Raw genomic sequence first — 24201 nt, 5'->3', positions numbered from 1 at the left:
GGGCGGGCCGCGCCGCGCTCGCCGCGCTCCGGGGCCCGAGGCCGCCGCTGTTCGCGCTCCCCGCAGGCCCCGCCGGGACCCCGATGTGAGCGGCGGGCGGGCACGGGCGGCCCGGGCACCGCCACCCGCCGGGGCTCCGCGGGAAGATGACATCGCGGAGGTGAGGCGGGCAGGGGGAGCGCAGGGGCCGCTGAGCCTCGGGGAGCCTCCGCCACCGCGCCCGGGGGGCTGCGGGCACGGGGGGGCTCCCCACGGACGGGCGGGACCCCCGGGACACGCTCCGGCGGCGCCCACCCTGCTCGCTCCCGGGGGGATGTCCCTGCTCCCGCACCCCCCCCCCCCCACCCCCCCCATTCTCGGCGGGATGCCCCCCCCCCCGGCCCCCTCGCGGGGAGATCCCCCTGCTCCTGCACCTCCCACCTCTCCCGTTCCCGGGGGGTTCCCCCGCTCCTGCACCCCCACCCCCGCCCGTTGACGGGGGGATGTCCCGGGGGAAGGCGAGGCGTCCGTGTGGCTTCGGTGGCCGAAGCTGCCCCGGTCCCACCGATTTCGGGGGTTCAGAGGGGTCTCCCCACGTTTCCGTGAGTTGAGAGATAAATTCATTGTGTGTGGCACCCACCCAGTGCCGGGGCCGGGGGGACTCGTGTTGCCGTCACGGGACCGGCACTGGGGACTTCTCGACCCTCAAAGGTGACTGAGCTGTACAATGAGTGTTCCTGAGCCCCCTCCCTGGGCTCCTCATTTTTCATCAGCGCTCACGTTAATTTCAAAACCCTGTGGAGCTGAAAACGATGATGATAAACAGCTTTTTTTGTTATAGTTTCTCACTGTCCATAAGGTAATTTGGTGTTTGTCTGGCAGTAAGTGTCCTTCGGGGCTGAGAGGTTTAGGTGAACGTTAGACTTGAGAGGAATTACTGTCATAGAAAGGTGTATAAACATCTTTGTCCTTTTTAATACCTATTCTGAGATTCACAGAACCACTGAGTGGTTTGGGTTGGAAGGGACCTTAAAGCTCATCCCATTCCACCCCTTGCCATGGGGGTTTCCACTACACCAGCTTGTTCCAAACCCCCTTAAACACTTCCAGGGATGGGGCAGCCACAACTTCAATTGATTCACATCTTGAATTCACCTCTATTAATAAGTAATACCTACTAAACTCTAATTTCTTCATGGTGACTTGTCCTCTTTCTTGTCCTACTTAAGAAGGTGGATCTGTATGGGTCGGGTTAAAGCGTGGCCATTTATAGTTGGATTTGGGGTTTTTTGGGTGTTTGTAGGATCTCCAGTGCATGTTGGGTGTTCTGGATGGCCCTGCTGACAACTTGTATCCTTCCTGGGAGAACAAGGATACAAGTTACCTTTTGGAAACACTTTTGGAAACACTGCTTCTGCTCAAGCTTGAAATTGTGACTTGTGAGGGAGACTGAAAAAAAGCTGAGAAATATCAACTGATAAGCCTAAAAATAGGAGTAATTAACCCACCCATCAGTGCCTCCCGAGTGCTGGGGTTGTGACAGCTGAGACAGGACTGATTTCATCTCTCCTGCTCTTGAAAAGGTGATTAGAAAAACCCAATCCCAGCATGGAAAATTGTATTGATTTCTCTCTTCATTTGGTAAGAGGGAAATGTGCTGGCAGTGTGGGACTTGGAGAGTACAGATCCTGCTGGTCTTCTCTGGACCACGATTACAAAAAAAGGGATAGTTGTGGGAAGGCTGGATTTCCTACCATGAATTTTTTTTCATCAGAAGGTTCCTTGCTTAGCTGATGCCCCTGAGTTTTGTAAATGAGACCCTGCTCTTTTACCAGCTTTGTAAATTAATGAGGGACTGGGAATGGTGTGTTCTGACCCCTGACTTGGAATTGCTACTGGGAATGATGGTGAGGAGCCAGTTTAATCAGAGTGTGGGTTTGTGTGTGTTGTGTTACTCCTGTGATTGTATTTACTGCCCTTGGCTGGGAGAGCTCTGCACCTGCTGCTGGGAGAGACTGGAGAGGGAAAGCAGGATAAAAAGCCCAAAATACATTCCATCCCTATAAAAGGAAGTGCAGGAGAAGGTCCCGGCTGGGGGTTGTGTTACTGGGGGGTGTGTGCTCTCTCCTCCAGTTTTTTTTTTTTGGAAGGGATGCAGCCCAAGGTTCAAAGGACACATGTGGTGGCAGCACTTCAAATGCAGATCCTGGTCCCGGGGCCGGAACCGCCGAGCAGGGATCACTGACACCCCCATTTTTCTATTTGGGGTGCCTGACAAATGCACCTTCCTACTCAAAGCCAAAAATACAGAGATGAGGGAGCAGGAGGACAAGTTGCCATCAGAACCAAAGTTATATAAAGTGCAATAAAACCTATCACCCTCCCAGGTGGAGCTTGGCTTTGCTACTTGGCTTTGGCATCTTCAGTAGGAATTGCTTTGTGTTTGGGGGTGAGATTTGGGGTTTTACACAGTGTATCATCTTTTTAACCTCTCCTTTAAATACTTGTTAAATAACAAGTTATTTGTAGTCCCCTCTGTGCATTAAAGTATTATTTTTCTGGTTTTTCACATGTTTTTAACAGCTCGTGTACACTTACTTCCAGATGCATTAGAATTTATAAGACACAGAAGATACTCTATTAATAAAAGTTTATGGAATGTCACCATATAATAACCTGGAGAACTAATTCCAATAATTCCTCCTTTGTATGTTTATATATTTTTTGATATGAACTCAAAAACTTGCAAAGATTTCTCTTGAATCCAATGCATATTTAGAAAGCTTGTGAACTGTTCAAAATGTTGCTGCACTTTTTTTGTGTAGATTGTTTTTGTTTTCTCCTAATGAAAATAAAATTTTGGGAATGGAAGTGTTGTAAATATATTGTCAGCTATTACCTGTCATGCTGAGATATATTATTTAATGTTCAGTTCACTCCAGGTACTGATGCTTGTGTGGTTTGGTTTTTGACACTGCATCAAACCAGACCTTTTCTTGACCTTTGAATAGTCATTAGATATATGTAGCATTATTAATTAATTCATCCCCACTTGCTGTGATAACTTGGAAGTATTTTAATATTTTCTCCTGTCCCATGCTGCATGGTTTTGATTTTCTTGTTGTTTTTCAGTGAAAAATAGGGAGTTTTCACTAGATTTTTTTGGTGTAAGCAGAATGTTATTAACTAGGCAAAAAAGCAAGGTGAACAAGAAGAATCATTTACTTAATAAATATAATTAATTAATAATATTCTAGAATCTCTAAAACTCTTCAGAATGTTTCCACGAGAATCCATTTCTGAAGAGAACAGGCTGGATGAAGCCTTGGTGGGAATATTGTCAGCTTTTCAGTAGAGAAGGAATTGCTGAAGCAATTGAATTAATAGTCCTAAATTTAGATTTGCACTCTCATATTTTGCTGATTTAGCAATTTAGCATGAAATGCTGACTGGATCAGGAAGGCTCAGGAATGCTATGGAATTTTTTGTAGCTGTAACACTCCTATATCTGTAAAGAGACTGGTTGTGGAATCTTCTGTGTTACTTTGGAGAAGCCAAAACTTTCTGGTACCAACAGCAGCGGCCTCAGTTCTTCCTGCTCAGTAGAAGGAGATAAAGGAAAAGGGATGAGAATTTTCCTGATTTAATTCTGAAAATTAAAGGTGGTCTCATAATTGCCAAATACAATTGTGACAAAGCCTTTCATCCAGAGCACAGGGATGTTGTTTAGTGCTCCAGGAGCGTAATAAAACTTGGGAATTCCAGCTAAGAGCAAAGGCAGGTGTGTTATGGAACGGCTCCGGATGAGTCTGTCCGAAGTTAATGCCAGAGGTGGGACATGGATCCTCTTGGCCACAGCCCAGATCCAGCCTTGGCTCTGTGTTAGTCATTCAGGGCCCTTTGTGGGTGGTGAAGATCAATCTGAGATTCCTCTGGGGTTGTATTTAAGTGGGATTTATCCGACCCCAGCACCGCATTCTTTGGAGAAGGTGGAAGGAGAGTAGGTTGTCCTCAAGTGGAGTTGCTTCCTGACCCCTCTCAGCCTGTGCCCTAAAACATGAGGTTTTGTTGCATTTTTAACCTTTAAAATGTTGTCAAGTGGCACTTGGGATGTTTTGTTTTATTTTTAGGTATTTTTCCTGTTTGTCTCTGAGTTTCTTTGTGTGTCATGTCTTCCTGGAGTAAGGAAATAGGACTTCTGGTCTGTGTTTATGTTGTGTGTCTTTGATACCATTTTAACCCAGTATGTATGAATGGAGTTCTTTCCCTTTCAGAGCTTCTCTTGCCAATACATAAAATTGCAATGCAATATGAAACAAATAATGAATGGAGATTTTTATTAATTTAGCACCAAAATTCAGCCCTTCCTCATTTTGAAGCCGTTTGATTGCTCTGTTTAATCCTGTGGAAGTTAACTCTGAAAACCAGAAGATCTTCTGTTTATTTATTAAGATTCTTTATTTTTAATCTCTTTTAGATGGTTTCATCCAAATATTACTGGGGTGGAGGCAGAAAACCTGCTGTTAACAAGAGGGGTGGATGGCAGCTTCCTGGCACGGCCCAGCAAAAGTAACCCAGGAGACTTTACCCTCTCTGTCAGGTGAGTTGAAATATTTTCACTCCTTCTCCCCAGATTGATAAAAGTCTTCATTTAATGCTGTTCTGCAGGGAAAAAGTTGTGGATGAACTACTTGTAAGAGGTGAAATAATGAGCAAATCACTTTTTAGTGCTCACTTTTCCCTCTTCTTTTCCTCCCATTTTCCCTGCCGAGGTTCTCAAATTTTACCCAACTTGGGGAAACTATAGATTGGAGGGGAGTGAATTCTGGTTTTAGAGGGACAAAAAGGTTCAGGGGAAGCAGAAGTAGGTTGATAACAGCATTACTTTTAGCCCTTTAAAAATCTGTTTGATAACCATCTGGAAGCAGCAGAGATGATGGGAATTAGGGATCAAGCACATGCAGGAAATGCTCTCCAGCCTCTCCTTGTACAGGAAAAGTCAGCAAGTTTTTGAGGGCAACTGTGATGCTTTTTCAGCTTCCAAAATAGGCCTTTTGTGCCAGTTGTCCCCTGTGTGTCCAGTGGTGGGGATGGGGAAAGGACAGCAAGAGGAAGTAGATAAAGGAAAAGGGAAAAGTGGGATTGGTGATAAGAATTCTGGTGCTTGGCTGCTTCTGAGATAACAGGCCTTGAGGCACAGGAGGGGAATCCTGCAGGGAGCTGTTCTTCCTTAATATTGGAGACTGTGGGAGCAAAACTGTTTACTGAGGAGGGACCTCAGGAGCTGCTGGGAAGTTCTGGGAAAGGAGCAAACCAGCTCTGATGGGTCTCTTTGAATGCTGAATTCTGACCCCTCCACCCTTGTGCTTGTATGAGCAATTTTGGGGCCTTGAGGGGTTCCTAATGGAGATTGTGAGGCTGCAGAGCTTACACTGGCTTCAAGGATCCCTTCAGTACGATGTTTTTTCCTATTTTTCCTGGCTGCTGGACAGACAAGCCACTGCAATGTGTCTGAAGTGACTTCAGAGGGGCACTAACTCTGCTCCTCTGCCATATTCAGTTGCAAAGTGCTGCAAATGTGAGTATGGATTTCTCCAGCTCAGGCAGCAGAACACTAAATATAAAAGGGATTGATTGGCCATCAGCTGATTTGTGTTTTTTTTTCCCTGTGTTTCCAATACCAGACGAACTGGAGCCGTGACCCACATCAAGATCCAGAACACAGGGGACTACTATGACCTGTACGGGGGAGAGAAGTTTGCCACGCTGGCTGAGCTGGTCCAGTACTACATGGAACACCATGGGCAGCTCAAGGAGAAGAATGGAGATGTCATAGAGTTGAAATATCCACTGAATTGTGCTGATCCTACATCAGAAAGGTCAGAGAAGGGGTGGTGGAACCTCAGTGTCCACCTGTTTCTTAATAATTGCCCTTTGTCTTTCCTAACACTGCAGCCAGTTTTAATTTGAGGAAAGGGTGGCCCCAGTCTTGGAGTAATTTCTGGGAGATTCCTTGCAAAGTGGGTTAATAAACATGGCTAAAGGTGAAGCAATTTAAGCCTCAGAACCTGTTTCCTTCAACATTCTTCCTTTTGTGATACAAGACCTAAAAGGAGGGAATAATTCCCTTTATTTTAACTTTGAGAATGTTTTATTGTAGAAGTTGGAATGATAAGCAGGGTCTCTCTCTATATATGTTTATTTAAAGGTGGTTTCATGGACATCTCTCTGGAAGAGAAGCTGAAAAGCTCTTAACAGAGAAAGGAAAACATGGAAGTTTCCTTGTGCGGGAGAGCCAGAGCCACCCTGGGGACTTTGTCCTCTCTGTGAGGACAGGAGATGATAAAGGAGAGAGCAATGATGGCAAATCCAAGGTGACACATGTCATGATCCACTGCCAGGTATGGAAATCACAGGCTCCTTTAGCAGAGAATTCCATGGGCTGTGGGATTTAAACAGGAGGTTCACCTTCCACCTCCCCACGGATTGCTGGATCCATCCCTCTTTCCCTGTGGATGACACAGATCAGGTGTTTGATCCAATGGACTCATTTGACAGCACCAAATTCCATCAGGGGTTGTTTTATGTCATTTTCTTTTACTTCTGTTATACCAGAAGACAGTGCAACAACTTAATTGTATTGAAACAACTAAGCTGCAATAACTGAAATAGTTTGGAGGCAGAAATGGCCTACAAGGACCATGTAAAAACTAAACTATCAGAATACTTTTTTTTTAAGAAACCCTCTTTGATTTGCAGTTGACTAGTAGTAGCATTTATGACACTGAGGAAAATAACTTGGCATTGCTTCCTTAAAATAGGCAGGTGCCAGGCAGTACCAGCCTTTCAGGGCACATTTAGCTTTGGAAATCAGTTCAAATTCCTAATTCCTGGATTCTCATCCTGTAGTTCCAGTATCTTGAGCTGACTGAACCCCAGATAAACTGATTTTCAATGAGATGACCAAAAGGTTCATGCCCTCCATCGTGTGTGTGTGTTTCTGTTATTGAGGTTCTGCCATCCCTTGGAAGGATTTTATTAGTCTTCTACGTCTGGTTGAAAGACAATTTCTGCTATGATGCACAGCCCAAAGGTGCTGTCAGTGCAGGTGTCACGGTGGGAAGTGCATTTGTTTTGATGAGCATCTGTCTTTGAAGGAGCTGAAATACGACGTTGGTGGAGGGGAGAAGTTCGACTCTCTGACAGACCTGGTGGAACATTACAAGAAGAACCCCATGGTGGAGACTTTGGGCACAGTGTTGCAGCTCAAACAGGTGAGTGAATGGAGAAGACACACCAGAGCTCTGCTACCTTCAGAATATATTGTGGAAGTGCAGCTTTTCCATATGCAAGGTCCATATGCAAGACCTTTTCTTTCCTGTTGCAAAAATGCAGAATTAAACTTCATGAAACAAAGTAATTTAAATGGGAAGCAACTTCCCTTACACCTGCAAAGGGATAAACTTGTCTCTGATGTGTCAGAACTTCCCACTGTCATTGTGCTCCACAGGGATTGCAGGGAGAGTCCAGAAATGAGGGACTTAATGTATTAAGTAAAAACTATGATTCTAAAAGCACTTGCTCACTGTCCCTTCCTCGCTGCCCCTCATTGCGTGAACTCCAAAGTTTTGAAGTCAAAGAGGTGCTTGGATCCAAGAATTCTTGGATAAAACATCATTAGCTTAGAGGATTGTGTTTTAGTTGTCTTCTCACAGTAGCTGTTTGTTAAGCCTCTGCTGTCTGTGTCTCTCAGCCCCTGAACACGACCCGAATTAACGCTGCCGAGATCGAGAGCCGCGTGCGGGAGCTCAGCAAACTGGCCGAGACCACGGACAAAGTCAAGCAGGGCTTCTGGGAGGAGTTTGAGGTACTTCAGTGCATTCCAAGGGTTATGGGATTAAATCTACACTACTAAAAGCTAAGATTTTCTAGGGTTTTTTAGGTTTGTTACTGCCTTCCTGGCAGGGGGTGGAATGAGATGAGCTTTAAGGTCCCTTCCAAAGAGTTCATCTTATCCCTGCCATGGGCAGGGACACCTTCCACTAGCCCAGGTTACTCCAAGCCCCATCCAACCCGTCCTGGAACACTCCAGGGTCTGTATCATGGACTGGTTTATACCACACACACACATAAGGAAGCCACCGGTGGAGTCTGGAATTCCACCAGCAGATGGCAACAGGAAACTGGGAAGTGCTGGGCTGTGCCAGAGGCTGGTTTGGTCTGTGATGCTGTTTGGAGAAACTTCTTGAATAGTGATGGGTTTGCAAAGCAACCCTTCTTGGAGAAACTTCTTTTGGATCAGAGATATCCATTAGCTGAATGTGCTGACCAGTGTGCTCTGAGATTATTGTCAGGAAGGGGGAAAGGAATCCGTGAAAAGTGAAGAGTTACCAAAGGGGTAACACATTTCACTACGAGTATGGATGGAGTATCAGAAGGTGAACTTGTGGCACTGGGAAATGATAAAATGAGGATTAAGCTTCCTCCTCTCCCCATGTGCCCAGTGTGGAGGGACAGTCCTTGAGCCAGGGCTGCTGAATGGTCAGAATGGTCACAATTCCTGCTCTGGCCACTGCTGGGCCTTGAGCCTCTGCTTTCTCCTGACAGTGGGATGGGGGATCCCATGGGAGCAGTTCTCATCCACTGCTTGTGAGCTTTGCCTGGAGGTAAATTAGCCTCAGCCTCTGAGTTGCTTTCCTTGCAGAATTCAACACATGAACTTGGACCTGGAAGGTTGGGAAGATTGAGTGGACTTCCATATGGGAATTACCTGCTTTGGCCGAGTGATTAGTGTGTGTTCTGTCATATCACGACACAGGCACAGACATTGTGCCTGTGGTTGCTGTGGAGTTTAGCCCAACATTTCCAAATTAGCCAAGCAAAGGGTGCCTGTTGGCTTTCATGAAGTCTTAAGCATGTCTTAAGTCTTGCTCTTATTCAGAGGGCATAAAAAAGGAAAAAATGTGCCCAGTTGTCTTCTCCTTGTAATTGGTGCTGACTCCCTGGGAGCTCTGAATTAATGAGGGGGGTTCTCTTGTGTGATGAGTTCAGGAAGGGATTGTTGCTCTATTAAATATAACTGAGCTATTAATTCACAGTTAGGACTTTCCTGACCTCTGGTGTTGAATAACTTTGTCTTGTAATGGATTTATCAGTGGGTCCTTAAAAGCCAGGAAAAGTCTTACAGGAAAAGTAAATGGAAGAAATTAAAGCTTTTACCTGTGAGACTTTGCTCTCCCCTTTCCCCTTCACTGCTGTTAGTGAGGTCAGCACTAAAACTTGGGTTTTTTTGGAAATGAAACAATCTCCTGGCAGTTTTAGTGCTATCCTTTTCCACTCACCTCAGGGAAGCTCCAGCTGTCCACCTTGGTGGCTGGAGGCGGGGAGCAAACTCCAGGTTGCCTGTGGATCTCTGTCTGTGCTGTTTATGAGCTGCCAGCCCAGATGGTGGTTATAAATTACTTGTCTTCAGGCAAGAATGTACCTCTTGTCCCGTGAACCAGCAGACAGAAATGTTGACAGTCCTTGTAATGTTTTTCCTTCTGAAAAATGGTTATTTGGGGAGCTTTGTGCTTGCGTGTTGCAGTGGAATCAAGGAGGATGTTGCAGATTGATGGTTGCATTGTGTACATCCCTTAATGGGCTTGTTAGGAGTCGCTGCTGCTCATGGATCTCTCCTCAGGGAGGCTCCAAGCAATAATAATTAACTCTGTGAAGGAAGATGGGTTTGAAACTGTGGTTTCCACACACTTAATTGCTTCAATTTTTTAACCTGCTGAAAAGTTTAGCTTTTGCTTAGATTCCACAACAAATGCTTTATAGGGATGTGCTTTCTGTCTTTTGCTTCACAAGTGTAAAATTTTGCATCTCTTATATTCTTTTGTCTTTGGGATGTGCCTAATTGTCCAAGGTCATTAAGTGAGGTAGCAACAACAACAGGGACTGAAACAGGAGTGAGCAAATGTGCCTGACATGGCCAAGCTTTAAGTAAAAGAAATGCTTGGGAGAGTCTTAAGAGTGGGAATAACCAGGGGAGCAGCTTCTAGAGCCTGAATGTTCCTTTTAGTCAGGCCAGTGCTGCTTTGGGATTAAAACTTGGAGCTAAGCTTCATTGAAATAGGGAGAAATACCACTAAGGAGCATGGCTGGAAAAGTATGGAATTGCTGTTGTCCCTGTCACATTAATTGTGCACCAGGAACTGAGAAACGAGCTCCTTCCTTGCGGGAGAAACCCTCGCTCGGGTGTGTTTCTGGACTGGAAGGATTTATGGAAAACCCTGTTTGTACTTACCTAATTCCCCCTTTCTCTGGGAGAAGAGATTGCTGGGATGGTGGTGAACAGTCCATCCTGCTTTTATTGAGCCAGGTCTCTGTGCTGTTTCCCTTCAGACTCTGCAGCAGCAGGAATGCAAACTCCTCTACAGCCGTAAGGAAGGGCAGCGCCAGGAGAACAAGAACAAAAATAGATACAAAAACATCCTACCCTGTAAGTATTGATTTGTCTTTGTCACCTCAGCCTGCTGCCCTTCTAGGCTTTATTTTCTTAACTCCCAAACACAGGGTTAATTAAGCACCACTGGGCTTTTGCTTCTCTTTAATGATAATTTCCCCCTTTATGTTGTCAGAAGGAGCCCCTGCGATTTCCAGTTTGTGTTCCAACACTTGCACTTTGTAGATATCCGTATTTCCATCCCCAATTGTTGGGTTTTTTTTTATCTTTAGCTTTCATTTCAAAGCCTCCCATCCCCTAAACTGTTATTCAACGAGCTGAAATACTTAAATTTAAGAGGATTAATTTGTTGGACAAAACTGCAATGTGCAAATCCAGAGGCTGTTTGACTGTCCACGTGCTCCTGAGTTACCAGGGGACATGGAGCCTTGTTTTGGTTGAGCTTGTCATGGCAAGAAATGGCAAAAGAGGAAGTCTGGAATATTCTAATCACTAATTTACCGAGTTTGACAACTTAAAGGCTTCTGTGTGTTCACAAGTGTAGGATGCAAGTGCTTAACATCCATATATATTCTTCTAGTTGATCACACCAGAGTTGTTCTCCACGATGGGGATCCCAATGAACCTGTTTCAGACTATATCAATGCTAATATTATTATGGTGAGTATATTCCCACCTCCAGGAGCCTTCTTGGCACATCCCATATCTCTTTATCATATTCACCTAAATCCAGGTGAGTCTTGTCACCACTTGCTGAATTGTTGTTTTTTTTTTTCTCTCTAGCCTGAGTTTGAAACCAAGTGCAACAACTCAAAGCCAAAAAAAAGCTACATTGCTACTCAAGGTTGCCTACAGAACACAGTGAATGATTTCTGGAGAATGGTGTTCCAGGAGAATTCCAGAGTTATTGTTATGACCACAAAAGAAGTGGAAAGAGGAAAGGTAAAATCAGGCTCTAACTGGCCTTGGGAAAGGTCATGGCATTTGAGGGCAAGTAAGGACTAAAGTGACTGGGATAAATTGATTTACATCTGGAATCTGGTGTGCCACCAGATTCTTTGGAGCTCTGGAAGGTGCTGAGTGTCCTTTTTCTATTGGTGCCTGTGGGAATTGAGGATATCCTCCTGTCATACCATCAGGCCTCCCTTTTCTAAGGGTTGACTGATTTAATTTTATCTACTGAATGTGAATCTGTATATTTTAAACTTGTTCAGGGAGTGAGGCACTGGAATGTGAGATGGAGCCAGGCAGGAATTCTGTGTGCTTGGAGGGGTAAACTCCGTCCTCCTGTAACAAAGGTCTTGCCATTTATTTCAGCTGATCAAGCCTGGATAGACTTCACTGGAAAAACAGAATTATGGGGCTTTTTTATTACAAGATGAACAGAGATGATGTTTCTTACCTAAAAACCACAATATCATGTGAGAGTTGTTGCCCCACATTCATCTTATTCAGGTCACGTTACTCCAGTGCTGTTCCCTCTTCTGACTCAACTTTCTAGACTGGAAAACTTTATTACTCTGTGCTGAGCTGGTGATTCCAGCTGGAAATGCCTGATTGGAATCCCCAGCCAGGTGGGATTTAGCACTTTTATTCCTGAGTCAGGTGCTTTGCCTGCCCTGTTCTGCATGGACACAGCTTCCTGTCCACCCCCCTGGGAGCTGCTCTGGCAGGATTTAATGCTCTCAAAACCAAAACTTTCCTGCAGTGGTTTATCCCAAGAACCTCCCTTTACCTTTGATCTTGTCTAGCTCCCTGTCCTCTGCCAAACCTGAGGTTTTTACTTTGTTTCTGGCTCCTAAACACATGTGGCAGGAAAGAATAGGAAATAGTTGAACACTGATATCCTGGCAACACTCGCACACAGCTTCCTGTGTATTGTATGGATTTATCTTTGGAATTTGGTGCTTCTGATCCTTTTTCTGTTTGATAAACACTTTCTGCTCTCTCTCTCTTTTTTTTAATTTTCTATGCTTCTGCCATCACCATTGTCCAGCTTTTTTTTTTTTTTCCCTATTTCATGATTTGGTTCTGAATGGAAAGCTGGTACCTTGTTAGGGGAGCACCACTTGAGAAAAATATCAAATTAAAAGTGCAGGGAAGTTTTCCTAGGGGTGAGTGATAATTGCAGGGGTTCCTCACCCCTGTTACAAGAACAAGCTTTGTGTATATGGACTGAAGACAAATAGTGGATTTTATGGGCTTCTCCCCCCAGTTGGGGTGTCAAAGCTGCCTTTATTTGGTCTAGACTTTGTCTTGTGGATCTTTTTTTTAGCCTTTTAAAATTCTGCCCATTCATTCCCCTTATAAAGGGACAGAATTTGTGTTTCCTTCCTGAGAATGCACTGAAGGAGGGAGAAGCTCCCCCTTTCCAGTGACATCCCTCTTAGTTCTTTGTTTGGGTAGAAAAAAAAATGGGGTTGTTTTGGAAGAGTTACCTTCAGTACACCTCTCTTTTCTTCAAGTCATTTATTATTTTTTTAATAACCTCCTGAATGGCCTTTTCTCCTCTGCAGTTTCTCCATTATTCTTCCCAAAGTTTGCTGGAAAAAAACACTTCAATGCCTGATCACTCCATCAGTGCTGCATTGATGATTTTTTCTCTACCCTTTATTGTTTTTTGCTGCATATTTCACTTCTTAAAGAATTGCAAATAACAGCCCTGACAGAAAAGCAAAGCTTTTTTATCTCAGGCCAAGATTTGAGACCTGCAGGAAGGAGAACTCTCTGCACCAGAGCTGAATTTCAGGAGCACATTGCCCAAGGAAAGGAGGAACTGGGAGACATCTCAGCTCTGCAGCGAGTTCTGCAGAAACAGCAAATACTTACAAATTAAAATAGTGGGGTTTTGGAGCCAATCCATGGAGCCAGTAATAAATGCAACCCCTCTGGCAGAATAAAGCTAATTTTAACATCATGTCACTGTTCAGACTTGCTCTACCAACTGCTCTCGTGTTCAGAGCTCTGTGTTGAAACTGCAAGTTATTTATGTTGGAACCCACCAAGAGCAACATCTTTTCTTTAGTTTCTACCCTTATGACAGGGAAAGAAGGGCAAAAATAACACAAAAGCAGCTTGTTGCCTAAATAGGCTGCAAATTGTGTTTTCAACCATCTTCCTCTATCTTGGGTTGGCAGAAGAAACTTCCTTGTGTCGTGTTTTCTCATAAATATGCAGGAGGAGCTGCAAATAGACAATATTTCTCTGTAGGACTTGGTGTTTGGGCTGTGTTTGCTGTTGCTGGAAGCTGCACCTGCTATAATTTCTCATTTCATGCTGCATTCCCTGGAGTTGCTCTTTCCTGACCTGTCACAGGAACCAAATCCAAGTGGCCATAGGTGAATCCATCCCTCAGTGGATGGAATATATCCCTGGCCAGAGATAATCTGGATGGAGAAGCAGAACACCAGAAGCCACAGACACACGAGGCTTCAGTGCCCTGCACAGGGAGCAGTTCCCTGGGGATTGAATTAGAGCTGTGTTAGTCCTTCCTGCTCCAAGGCATGGAAAAGCAAGCATCCAAGTTGAATTTCTGCTAAAAATGGTTTACTTGTATTTATTTTTCAGCCAGGTGGGTTTTGTTTGTAGGATAACCTGTAAGGCTGCAGCTTTCTGCTGGGAATTCAGTGTTTTGAAACCTGTAGCTGGGTGGAGATACAATATTTTAATCTTCAGGTTTTGAAAATATCCAGGCAGAACAGGTTCTAATATGATCACAAAAGCTGATAAGAGGAGAAATTGCCTGTACCTGTTTGAAATAATCCAGTGGTTGTTATGGAGAAGAGAAACTTCCCCCTAAAATGCACTTTACCTTGTCAGCAGTTGGTGGGAGGAATTGTCCTCTGTGTGTTCTGAAATTAAAGCTCCAGAAATATGTTAAGCAGTTTGCAAAACAGCCTTTTTTTTCTGGCTGATTATTCCATTTTTGCTGTTTTTTGGTTTTAAATCTTGCAGAGTAAATGTGTCAAGTACTGGCCTGATGAATATTCCCTGAAGGAATACGGGGTGATGCGTGTCCGGAATGTTAAGGAGAGCGCAGCACATGATTACACGCTAAGAGAACTTAAACTTTCTAAGGTTGGGCAGGTAAGTGTGAGAATAACTCTGTCCTTTCAGTGTAGGTTGCAGATCCCCCCCAAAATTGGCACAAATCGACCCTTTCTTTGGAATCAATAAAAGCACCAAGAGATTAATAAATTGAGCCCTGTCTTTCTTTGAAGCTCCACGTTTAGTTCCATCCATCTTTCTCTTTGTCCTTGGGATAATTGAGGATTCTTCTACCTAAGCAGTTTTTGGCAGGAGATGCTCTGCTGCAGAGCTTGGAGGGAATGTGTAAAGAGGGACGGTGCTTTTAACTAATCACACTTCAGTCCAGCCAGGAATTTGTTCCCTCTCATGGAGGTGGTTGCACCAGAAGAAAAGGTTGTGTGTGGGTCCAGTGTGTAGGAAGTTCACTTAAAGGAAGGATAAAAAGGTGAGGAAGGAAACAGTTAGTGTGGAATTAGAGTTGTTAAGGAACAATTTGGATCAGGGAGCAGAACAAACCATGTGAGAAGCAAATAATCAGGATTTAGTGACTGACTTGTCAGGCCAGGAGGGCTGTGGCTTATTCCCTCCTTTAGGAGTTGTGGATACTGAGCAGCAGGTTGGATTTGGAAGTGCCGCCTTCCCATCCGACTCAGCTTTGCCTCATAAACGCTCCTTTAGCTGGATTTGTTCTGAAGGGTTTTGTTTTCATGCCTTGTCCCTCCCAGGGGAACACGGAGAGAACAGTCTGGCAGTACCACTTCAGGACCTGGCCCGACCACGGCGTTCCCAGTGATCCTGGCGGTGTCCTGGACTTCCTGGAGGAGGTGCACCACAAGCAGGAGAGCATTCCTGATGCCGGGCCAGTCGTGGTCCACTGCAGGTGAGGTGATGGGCTGAGCTTCTGCTGCTGCTCCTCTCTTTGGCCTGGGGAGCTGAAACCTCTAAAAAAGGATAACTTTCCCTCGGAACTGCTTGGAATTCCATCTGTCCAGGTGTTTTTGCTTTCTGCTTTGCACAGTGTCATGTTCTGAATGGGTGTCACATGAAGCAGTTGACTTTCAGAGTGAGCTTGTTTGTATAAATAAGGATTTCTGGTGTTGAAGGAGAAGGTGGAACCTTGGCTGGAGCATTTCAGGTGTGGGATCAGGGAAATTCTAGTATCCCATCCCATCTGGGAGGGCTCTCCTCAGTCTGGGCTTATAAATGAGAGACTTTTTATAAGGCAAGGAAATCTTAGATCTGACCTTATGTTTTTTTTTTTTTCTGATTCAGGGATGTTTAAAAGTGCTGAGGTACAAAAGTGCTAATGAATTCTGTCTCTTCCATGTCAGACTGATGAGGTCTCTGGTCACTTTTGGCTGTGTGGTTTAACTCTGGCTATAATTTGGAAGCCTAATATGAGACTCTTCCTTGGGCTGGTGTTTTGGGGTCTGTTCAGAAAGAGCAGAACAAATAACTTCTTTTTTTCTCTTTTTCCAGTGCTGGGATTGGACGAACAGGAACGTTCATTGTGATTGATATTCTTATTGACATCATCAGAGAAAAAGGTGGGTTGCCCCTTTTATTTTCCTGTGGGACTTTGACAGAAACATCAGATAAAACCACAGGAGTGTTGACAGAGGATTCCAGTGATTTACAACCTTGGTGTGTTTATTTTCCTTTTTTAATGTTGTGATGATTCTCCCCAGGTGTGGACTGTGATATTGATGTTCCAAAGACCATCCAGATGGTGAGATCCCAGAGGTCAGGAATGGTGCAGACAGAGGCCCAGTACAGGTTTATTTACATGGCAGTGCAGCACTACATCGAAACCCTCCAGCGCAGGATCGAGGAGGAGCAGGTCTGTTTGTCCTGAATATCAAATTGTTTACTATAATAAATATAAAATTGCATTTCAACAGGGAGCAGAGTTGCTCGTTTGCTGCCTGTGATTTTTTGGAGGCTTGGCTGCTGACTTTATAACCAATGTGTGGTGGAAAGGCTGGGTCTGAACCTGGGAACCCTCTTCTATATTTCAGTTCATTGTGCTTAAGAATGACTTAAGTTATTAGGTGGAATCCTCTCCTTAAATTACTAAATGGAATCCTCTGCTATCCTCCCTGTCCCCAGCCCCTGCACCCAGATCTCTAATTTCCTTAATGTTATCTAATTTCTTGTGCAAGAAGAATAAAAGATAAAGGTCTGTTAATTAATACAGAACCTTGTGATCTGTTGTGTTTTAAAGAGATTTCAAATCTGTTAACTGTGTTTCTAAGACAGGATAATCAAATGCTGGTCACTCTAATTCCAATTTTGGAGTTTATTAGTAAGAAACCAGTACCTTGGACTGAAAGGTTAAGGGATGAGTGATGATTTTGCAGTGCAGTGTCCAACAAAAAGCAGTTACAGGAGTGATTTGGTGTGATAAGATGGGAAAGGCTTTGGAATAAGTGGTGACAACCACAAGACCTTCACCTCACCCTTCCTGTTAAAGTAATTCCTTCACTCAAATTACACAGTGTTTTACAGGAGTTACCTGGTTTGGAATAAAGAACTGACATTATTCTGTCTCTGTTCTGTGCCCTGACCTCTGGTCATCTGGGATTTTTACCTTTTTGTTTCAGAATTTCAATATCTTTGTCTCTGCTGCTGCTTTGCTGCTCAGGAGATAAACTCCCAGCCCGGCTTAGTGCCAGTGTGAGGTGTTAATCCCAGCTCAGGGCTGGAGTGTCCCAGCCCAGCCTTGGCTCTCTGGAGTGTGGCAGAGCTGAAGTTGTGTTTCCCTACATGATTATTTGCCCTGTTCACTGAGAGGATGGAGCCTTGATTGCTCTCCCCAGGACACTTTTGTGTGCTCTGGTGGTGATTAGACACAAAGTGAAGAACAAGAAATCCCTCAGGTGGATTTTTTTCTGTGGCTTTGTTGTCTGCCCTCTGCTTGGAGCTGCCTGGTGTCTGTGTGTGTGTGTAGTTCCACAAGCTCTGCATCCTCAGCTTTTGAGCCCCTTTCTGCTGTAGCAGTTACAAAGCAGAGCTTTAACTCTGCCTTTTTTGCTGTGATGAGGTTTGAGTGGTGTTTGGGTATCAAGTGGAGCAGTGATGAGGCTCTGTTGTGGTTCATCCATTACCAACTCAGAAGGCTCAGGTATTTAAGGAACTGGAAATAAAACATTGCTTTACTTCTGGAGGTCTTGACCTATAACTGGTGGCAGGAACAAAACAACGTAAAATTCTCAGCCCAAAGCAAAGCTTGTGGTATCTGCAGGAATGTGGTGAACTGGGAATGCTCCAGAGCACGTTTTGAGAGAGCACAGAAGAAATGTCTCATTGATAGAATGCTGGAATTTCACCCATTTGGGAATGAAACACTGTGTTTTGAGAAACTTGAATTTCTGGAACCTTCTTCTCTACACTTGCTTTAATTGCAAAGAGTGAAAACTGGGGAAAACCCAACAATTAGAGCCCCTTTGTAGGGACCAGCATGGAGTCCTGTTCCCCCTCTGCTTCCCATCTGGATGAGCTCAGGCAGGTCTGAAAAGGAATTGGGAAGTCACATTACCTGTCATGTCCTGGAGAATTTACAACCAGCTGGATCTGTGAGGAGCTGCATCCCTCCCCAGAGATATTCCTGCTTTTCCTTAGTGTTCAGGACAGACCTTCCCTGCTCTGCCAACCTTGCAATGCTGAGAGCCTTCAGTTTTCCTGGAGTTAAGTGCTGTGTTAAATATTGCCTGTCTTCCCACAGGCATAGTAGAAAAACAAAGGGAATTTGGTTTAGGTTTGGGTTTTTTTCCCTGTGAAAACGTGTATATTCTCTTCCATCCAGGAAACAAGTTCTTACCACATTTCTGTTACTCTGAATTAGGAAGGATGATTACAGTGAATTAAGTGGAAGGAAGAGAAGCCAGATATCTACTTTTTCTTGGCTTTTTTTTCTCTGTTTCAGTCAGTTTAAGGAATAGAAGATCTGACAGGTTCTTTTTAAATTGCTTTTACTGCCCAGCACACCTGTAGTTGAACTGCCCTTTATTGTGCAGTTTGGGTAGAAATCCAGCCCTACTTTGGGGCTCCAGAGTATTTTTGGCATTATATATGGTTTGTAGCCATAACACTGTAAAATCCAGGGAGTTTGAACCTTTGCTGTTTCTTTAAATGCTATTTTTTAGCAGGCAATCAATCAGGACTTGGGAGTCTGTTTGAAAGTGAGAAAAAGCAGAGAGGGGAGAAGTTCAGTGAAACACTAGAACAAATTGATCAAGTTCTGAGCATGTTTCAGAAGAGCATCTTGGAAAAGCTTCAACCTGCATTGCCATAGGAATGTTCTTAATGGGAATTCAGGAGCCAGAACTCCCGGGAGGCTCCGACAGCCTCTGCTGTCATGAGATTGGGCCAGGCCAGTTATTCAGGACTTAGTGGAGCAGTAAAGGAACTCAAATCCACACAAAAAATCAAACCCAGTACCCTGTAAAGCTTTAATTCCCATGCTGTAGTATATTCATGTTGTGAATATTTGTGTGGAAAAGGAAAGCTCCACATCCCCTCCCTTTCCCAGCGTAGTTCCCGTGTGGAGCGTCGGGATCTGGAGCTCAGTGCCAGCACAATTGGCTGCAGCCTGGAGCATATGCTGCACCATCCAAATAACAGCTTGGCTGCTTTTTATATCAAACCTAATGGGCTCAGGTATTATTTTATTAGAGATCCTGCAAACAGCATTGTTACTCCGTTGGCCACATCTCCAAGCTGGAAATGAGGTCAGTGGGGAGCCCACTGGCTGCTAAAGAATGAAAGTGGGGTTTCTTCTGCCAAGGAAGATGAAGATTGAGTACAAGTGCTGGTTCATAGGGTTGGGATGTTGTGGTGGAAAGGGGAATGTGGAAAAATGAGGATTTTCAGGTCTTGTAATCCATAGTTCAAGCCAACCTTTAGGTCTTCTCCATGTTTGCGTATCTGCAAACTCAGCTGTCTCCTCACAAACCTTCCCTCTAAAACCATCCTTGCTTAGTTACTCATGTAATTGCTTCACTGCTTCAATGACTGTTTTCCATGATTAATTCCAAACCTGGCTTTTTGGTGTGTTTTGCTTCACAGAAGAGCAAGAGGAAAGGTCACGAGTACACAAACATTAAATATTCTTTATCGGACCAGACGAGTGGGGATCAGAGCCCTCTCCCACCCTGCACCCCGACCCCAACCTGTCCAGAGTAAGTTCATTTCTGCTCTCATGTGGAAGTTTTGAGCTCTACTGATTCATCAGGGACCTCAAATGAGCCTGAGCTCTCCCAGAACCTGCCCTGGGCTGTTGCCTTGGGCTTTGCTCTGAAAACAAATTGAGCAAAATAATTGTCACTGAATTACATAGTGTGGGCAATACATTTATTTCCTCAGACTGGATTCTCGGGACTCTAAATCTTTGTTTCATTTCAGAATGAGAGAAGATAGTGCTAGAGTATATGAAAATGTGGGGCTGATGCAACAGCAGAAGAGTTTCAGATGAGAAGATGTTCAGAGCCTCCCATGCCAAGGCAGGTGTGTATGGTCAGCGTGGGGGGGTGTCCAGCCTGGACTTTGGGGAAAATACACACAATAATGCCCAAAATGCTTCTAATTTATCCCTGCCTAAATTCCAGAAGCTAATTTCTATTTAATTTTAATAATCTCACCTTCTACTGCCAAGGCCTCACACAGATTCTAAGCCAGGTTTGAGACTTTGGGTTTAGTTTAAGCCTTTTTCGAGTCAAAATTGAGCACTTCTGTATAATGTCAGAATAAGAAATAACTGCTGGGTTTTTCCTAAATAATTCTTTTTTTTTTTTTCCTTTCCCAGAAATTAATCTGGTTTTTAAAAAGGTCAAGAAAGAGATGGAAGAAGCTTCACATGAACAGTGAACTCTGAGGGCTTGGTACCTTTTTATTTACGGTTTTAATCCTTCAACAGTAGGCAAAACTTCAGACCATCTAAAGATTGGTTTTTATCTCTTCTCTCCAATACCTGATTTGCTCGTTTTCCAAATAAAAGGAAATCCCTTCTACAATGTAGACAGCTACTTTGTAGAATCAGTTTTGAATCCTGCAAACTGTTGGACTGTCATCCATGTGTTTTTTAAATAGTATTTTTGTTTCACAGTATGGTTATTAGTGGGGTTTTTTTTCCTTATTTGAGCAGTTGTGGGGTTTTTTGGGGGGGGAGGGGCTGGGGGGGGTGGGTGAGGGGAGAGCAATGACGTGGATAAATCCGTTACACTAATGTAAAATATTGATGGGAACAATACTTGATTGTTGGGAAACAGTGGATCACCAGCGGGAATGAATCAACTGCATGATCAAATTAGTCCTGATACATTTCAAACTCAGACTGAGCTTCCTGGGGTGAGCAGTTATTGATATGAAGGTGCTTTTTGTGATAACTGGTGGCTTGATTCTGACTTAGCTGAGTGGCTGGATGGGCTGTTTTTGAGTAATTCTTGCTTTTACATCAAAATTTCTTTTCCATGATCTCTCCACCCAGAGTAGAAAGTTGCTGTTTCTCTCAGGAGACCTGAGTGGTTTGTGAGGACACTGTCTGTGTTAATTAGTCTGTGTTCATCTATTAAACAAGAGACTGAACTTGTAGAGTTAAGATAGTTTAAAAAGTTGCATGATGATACCTTGGCAGCACATTAAACCAGTGAAACCAGTAACCCAGTGTTCCCTTGGGGTCAGTACCCCCTTCCCTTCTGCAGGGGAGGTGGGAGCTGGGCAGCCTTCTGGATTTTTAGGAAGGCTTTGTGCTGGTTTAAAAGGCTAAACTGCAGTTGTGTGGGGAAGGCAGTGCACGGAAGAATCCTCTGGAATTGCCTTAGTGGGACAGGGCAGCAGGAACAGCAGCGAGGCCACGCCGGGTGTCACCAGGCAGGACTTTGTCACCCTCCCACCCCAAGTGCCTTTTGGAGCTGCCTGGAACTTGCTGTCCCCATTAAAAATCACGTTAATCTGAAACCACTTCTGATTGTCAATGAGCCAAAAGCCTCTTTAGAGACTCCAGAAGGAAGGTCTGCTGAGCTGCCACTTGTTTGGGTTCCTTCACTTCGCCCTGTCCAGTTCCCTGGACCAGCAGTCCCCTTGGAACCCAAGGAGTGGGGACTGGTGTGTCACCAGCACCTTTCCCATGGTTTTGGGGGAGTTCTGTGACTTTAGGGGTGTTCAGGAATGATTTCCATTTCCATGCACAGGGTGACACTGCACAAACTGCTGTGTGCAGGGAAACAGGGCCGATGGAATTGTGTTATTGGCCTTCCTGGCGGAATTCTGCTGAAGCCTGGAATGTAATTAATACAGCTTTGTGAAAGGTTAAGTGTGAGATTACATTACCTTTTCCTGAGAGTGCTTTGCAAATTCAAATATTTGAACAGTTTGTTTGAACTGAATGAAGGTGCTTCGTTAATGTTAAGCAGAATTTTGTTACTTTGCCTCTTGTCCTTTTTGTCTTTCGGGGCTTTGGGATTTATTTTTGGAACTCCTGTCACCAGCATACCATAAGATGTGTTTTACTGGCATAGCCTTATACTCTAGTCATAAATACTTGTGCCCTTTCTAGGTCTGAACATATGATAATGAGAGAGGAACCTGTTAATTTTGGTGGGAGATGCCTGTCCTCCATCACCTCCTTCCTCTGTGTCCCTATTTCCAGCTGCCTCCTGCTGAACAGGGATCAGACAGAAGTGCTGGTATTTGTAGAGAGCAATTAAATATTTGCCTCAAACTTGGTGCAGAGTTAGACAAATGCTGCACTTCATAGGTTAGAGCTAGGTGGGACCCAGGCTTGGGTTTGGAGCTGCTCTGCTCCAAACTGGGAAGTCAGGAGAAGGGAGAGAAGGATCCTGAGGCAATCTCCACTGGCTGAACTCAGTTCACGTGTTGTGTCTTAAAAGATTGACCTGTGTAAGCAGCAATCAGTTTATGGCCAACATGAAGTTGCCTCATGACCTCATTTGAGCTGTTTAGGGGTTTATTTTGAATTTTTTGTCTTTAGAAGCAGGGAATTCTTGCTGCAGAATGTGTATTAATCCTGGGGAGCATATGGTGGGAGAATGTCAGCGAGGGGGGAGCAGAATCTGAAAGGTTGGGAATAAATAAATTCTCCTCTCTGCCCTGGAGTGTTGGGCCCTGGTGACACCAGAGGGGAGACCATAAAATGCACCAGAAAATCTGTCCCCTTCCCCACACCAGTGAGAGATGGAGAGTTCTTAAAGGAAAATAATTAAGAAATTAAGCCTAATTAAGAGAAATAATTTAAATTATTTTAAGCAAATAAATTTCAAGCTGGGCTTTCTGGCAGATGAAGCAACAAAGAGCAATGTCCTTTGGTTCAGGGGGTATCAGTGAATGTGGGTTTCGTGTATTTCTAGTGAGGTTTTTAGAGAATTCCATTTTAAGCATTGATTTCCAAGCCTGTTCTGTACCAATAAATGGAAAAGGGATGCAGGGCTGAAGTGTTCTCTTGGAGAAGACTTTATTCCACAAGGGAAATTTACCCCAACTCCTAAGGCACAATAATTTATGCCAGCATGAATTTGCTGCAAACTTCATTTACTGAATGTTTTAGAGCATAAACTTTAATTTCAGCTAACTGTTGTTAGGCCTGATTGGTTCTCCTATTAATCCTGACCAAACTTTACTTTTCCCTCTTAAAATATGTGTTGGAAACACAATTAACTAGGACACAGCTAACAAAGATACAAAACCTGTTTCCTTTTTTTGTTGTAGGGATGAGAGAATTCACAGCTGGTACTAGAATGTGTTGTCAGGTTTTGATTTTTCTACCCATAACTTCATTATTGCAAATTAATTTGTAATTTCTCCCTTTTAAATAGTGAAACATAATTAATAATTTCAAGCCTGTTTATTTATGACATTATTGTGATTTTTTTTTATTACAGTACTAAAGACTAATGAAAAAGGATCCTCTTATTAGGTGGAGTAGACCTTACATTTATTTTTTTTTCCTGCAATGTATGAAGTATTGTACCAGAGTATTAAATGAAATGTAATATTTTATTGAAAAATTTCTATCCTTTAAAAGGAATACATTTAGGATGTCATCAATTTGATGTGAATCATGTAAATGTTGATAATGAGCTGTTTATTCTCCATCTGGTGTTTCAAAAGACTCACTTCTTGCCTTTTGCCCACGTACAGTCTGTAGATCATTTACCATTGTCAAAATGTGACATTAAAATAATAGTTCCTGTATAGAAATATTGGTGGTTGTCCATTGTTTTCTGGGCTGGTATTTATGGGATTTAGTTCAGCTGCAGTGGGATTTTTTTTTTATTGCTGCCAAGCTGTATTATGAGAAATAAAACATATCTGTAAACAGCAGAAATTAAAAAAAAAAAAAGGAGAAAAAAGAAATAATTAAAAAAAAGAAATAAAAATCATTTTCTTAAGCTGGTTTGTCAGTTCCTGTGTTCTCCAGCTGCAGGCACAAGGGATGTGGTGTTTGGATTTTCTAGCCTGGATCAGTGCTGGGAGTGGAGCCCCCACGGGAGGAGAAGCTGCAGGAGAGCAGCTGGGTTTCCTGAGAGCCACTGGAGCAAAAGTCCTGTGAAATAGGATGTGCTTGAGCTTTTCTCTCCATGTTCCTCCATCTTCTGCCAGCCCCGGGAGGTTCTCCAGGTACAGCCCTCCCTGTCCTGGGAGCCCTGGGAGTGTCCAGCCCTGTCAGGGGTGTCCCTGCTCCCTCCTGGTCCTGCTCCACCTTCACATCTGTCACCTTCCTCCCTTTC

The 24201-nt window shown here is 43.9% G+C and overlaps 1 protein-coding gene across 1 annotated transcript; it reads left to right on the top strand.

Annotated features, from left to right (window-relative positions):
• Nucleotides 1–52: 52 nt before the first annotated feature.
• PTPN11 (protein tyrosine phosphatase, non-receptor type 11) lies at nucleotides 53–23671 on the top strand. Its single transcript, XM_027689406.1, has 16 exons — nucleotides 53–160; nucleotides 4457–4579; nucleotides 5664–5858; nucleotides 6188–6380; nucleotides 7137–7253; nucleotides 7733–7846; nucleotides 10369–10465; nucleotides 11010–11089; nucleotides 11213–11371; nucleotides 14384–14515; nucleotides 15184–15338; nucleotides 15938–16005; nucleotides 16147–16298; nucleotides 19526–19638; nucleotides 19862–19963; nucleotides 20262–23671. The coding sequence occupies exons 1-15, from the start codon at nucleotides 147–149 to the stop codon at nucleotides 19929–19931; spliced, it is 1782 nt and encodes a 593-aa protein (XP_027545207.1). The 5' UTR covers nucleotides 53–146; the 3' UTR covers nucleotides 19932–19963; nucleotides 20262–23671.
• The last annotated feature ends 530 nt before the right edge of the window (nucleotides 23672–24201 follow it).

Source organism: Neopelma chrysocephalum, unplaced genomic scaffold (genome assembly GCF_003984885.1).
Source record: "Neopelma chrysocephalum unplaced genomic scaffold, ASM398488v2 Primary Assembly neopelma1_77, whole genome shotgun sequence".
Taxonomy (NCBI): domain Eukaryota; kingdom Metazoa; phylum Chordata; class Aves; order Passeriformes; family Pipridae; genus Neopelma; species Neopelma chrysocephalum.
This window is presented reverse-complemented; position numbering and strand designations above follow the sequence as displayed.

What these genes read in the sequence shown, in the direction of transcription:
- PTPN11 (XM_027689406.1), top strand. An exon ending in ATACAAAAACATCCTACCCT is followed by an intron (nt 10,466 to 11,009) that starts GTAAGTATTGAT and finishes ATATTCTTCTAG; the next exon opens with TTGATCACACCAGAGTTGTT. An exon ending in GCAGGATCGAGGAGGAGCAG is followed by an intron (nt 16,299 to 19,525) that starts GTCTGTTTGTCC and finishes TTTGCTTCACAG; the next exon opens with AAGAGCAAGAGGAAAGGTCA.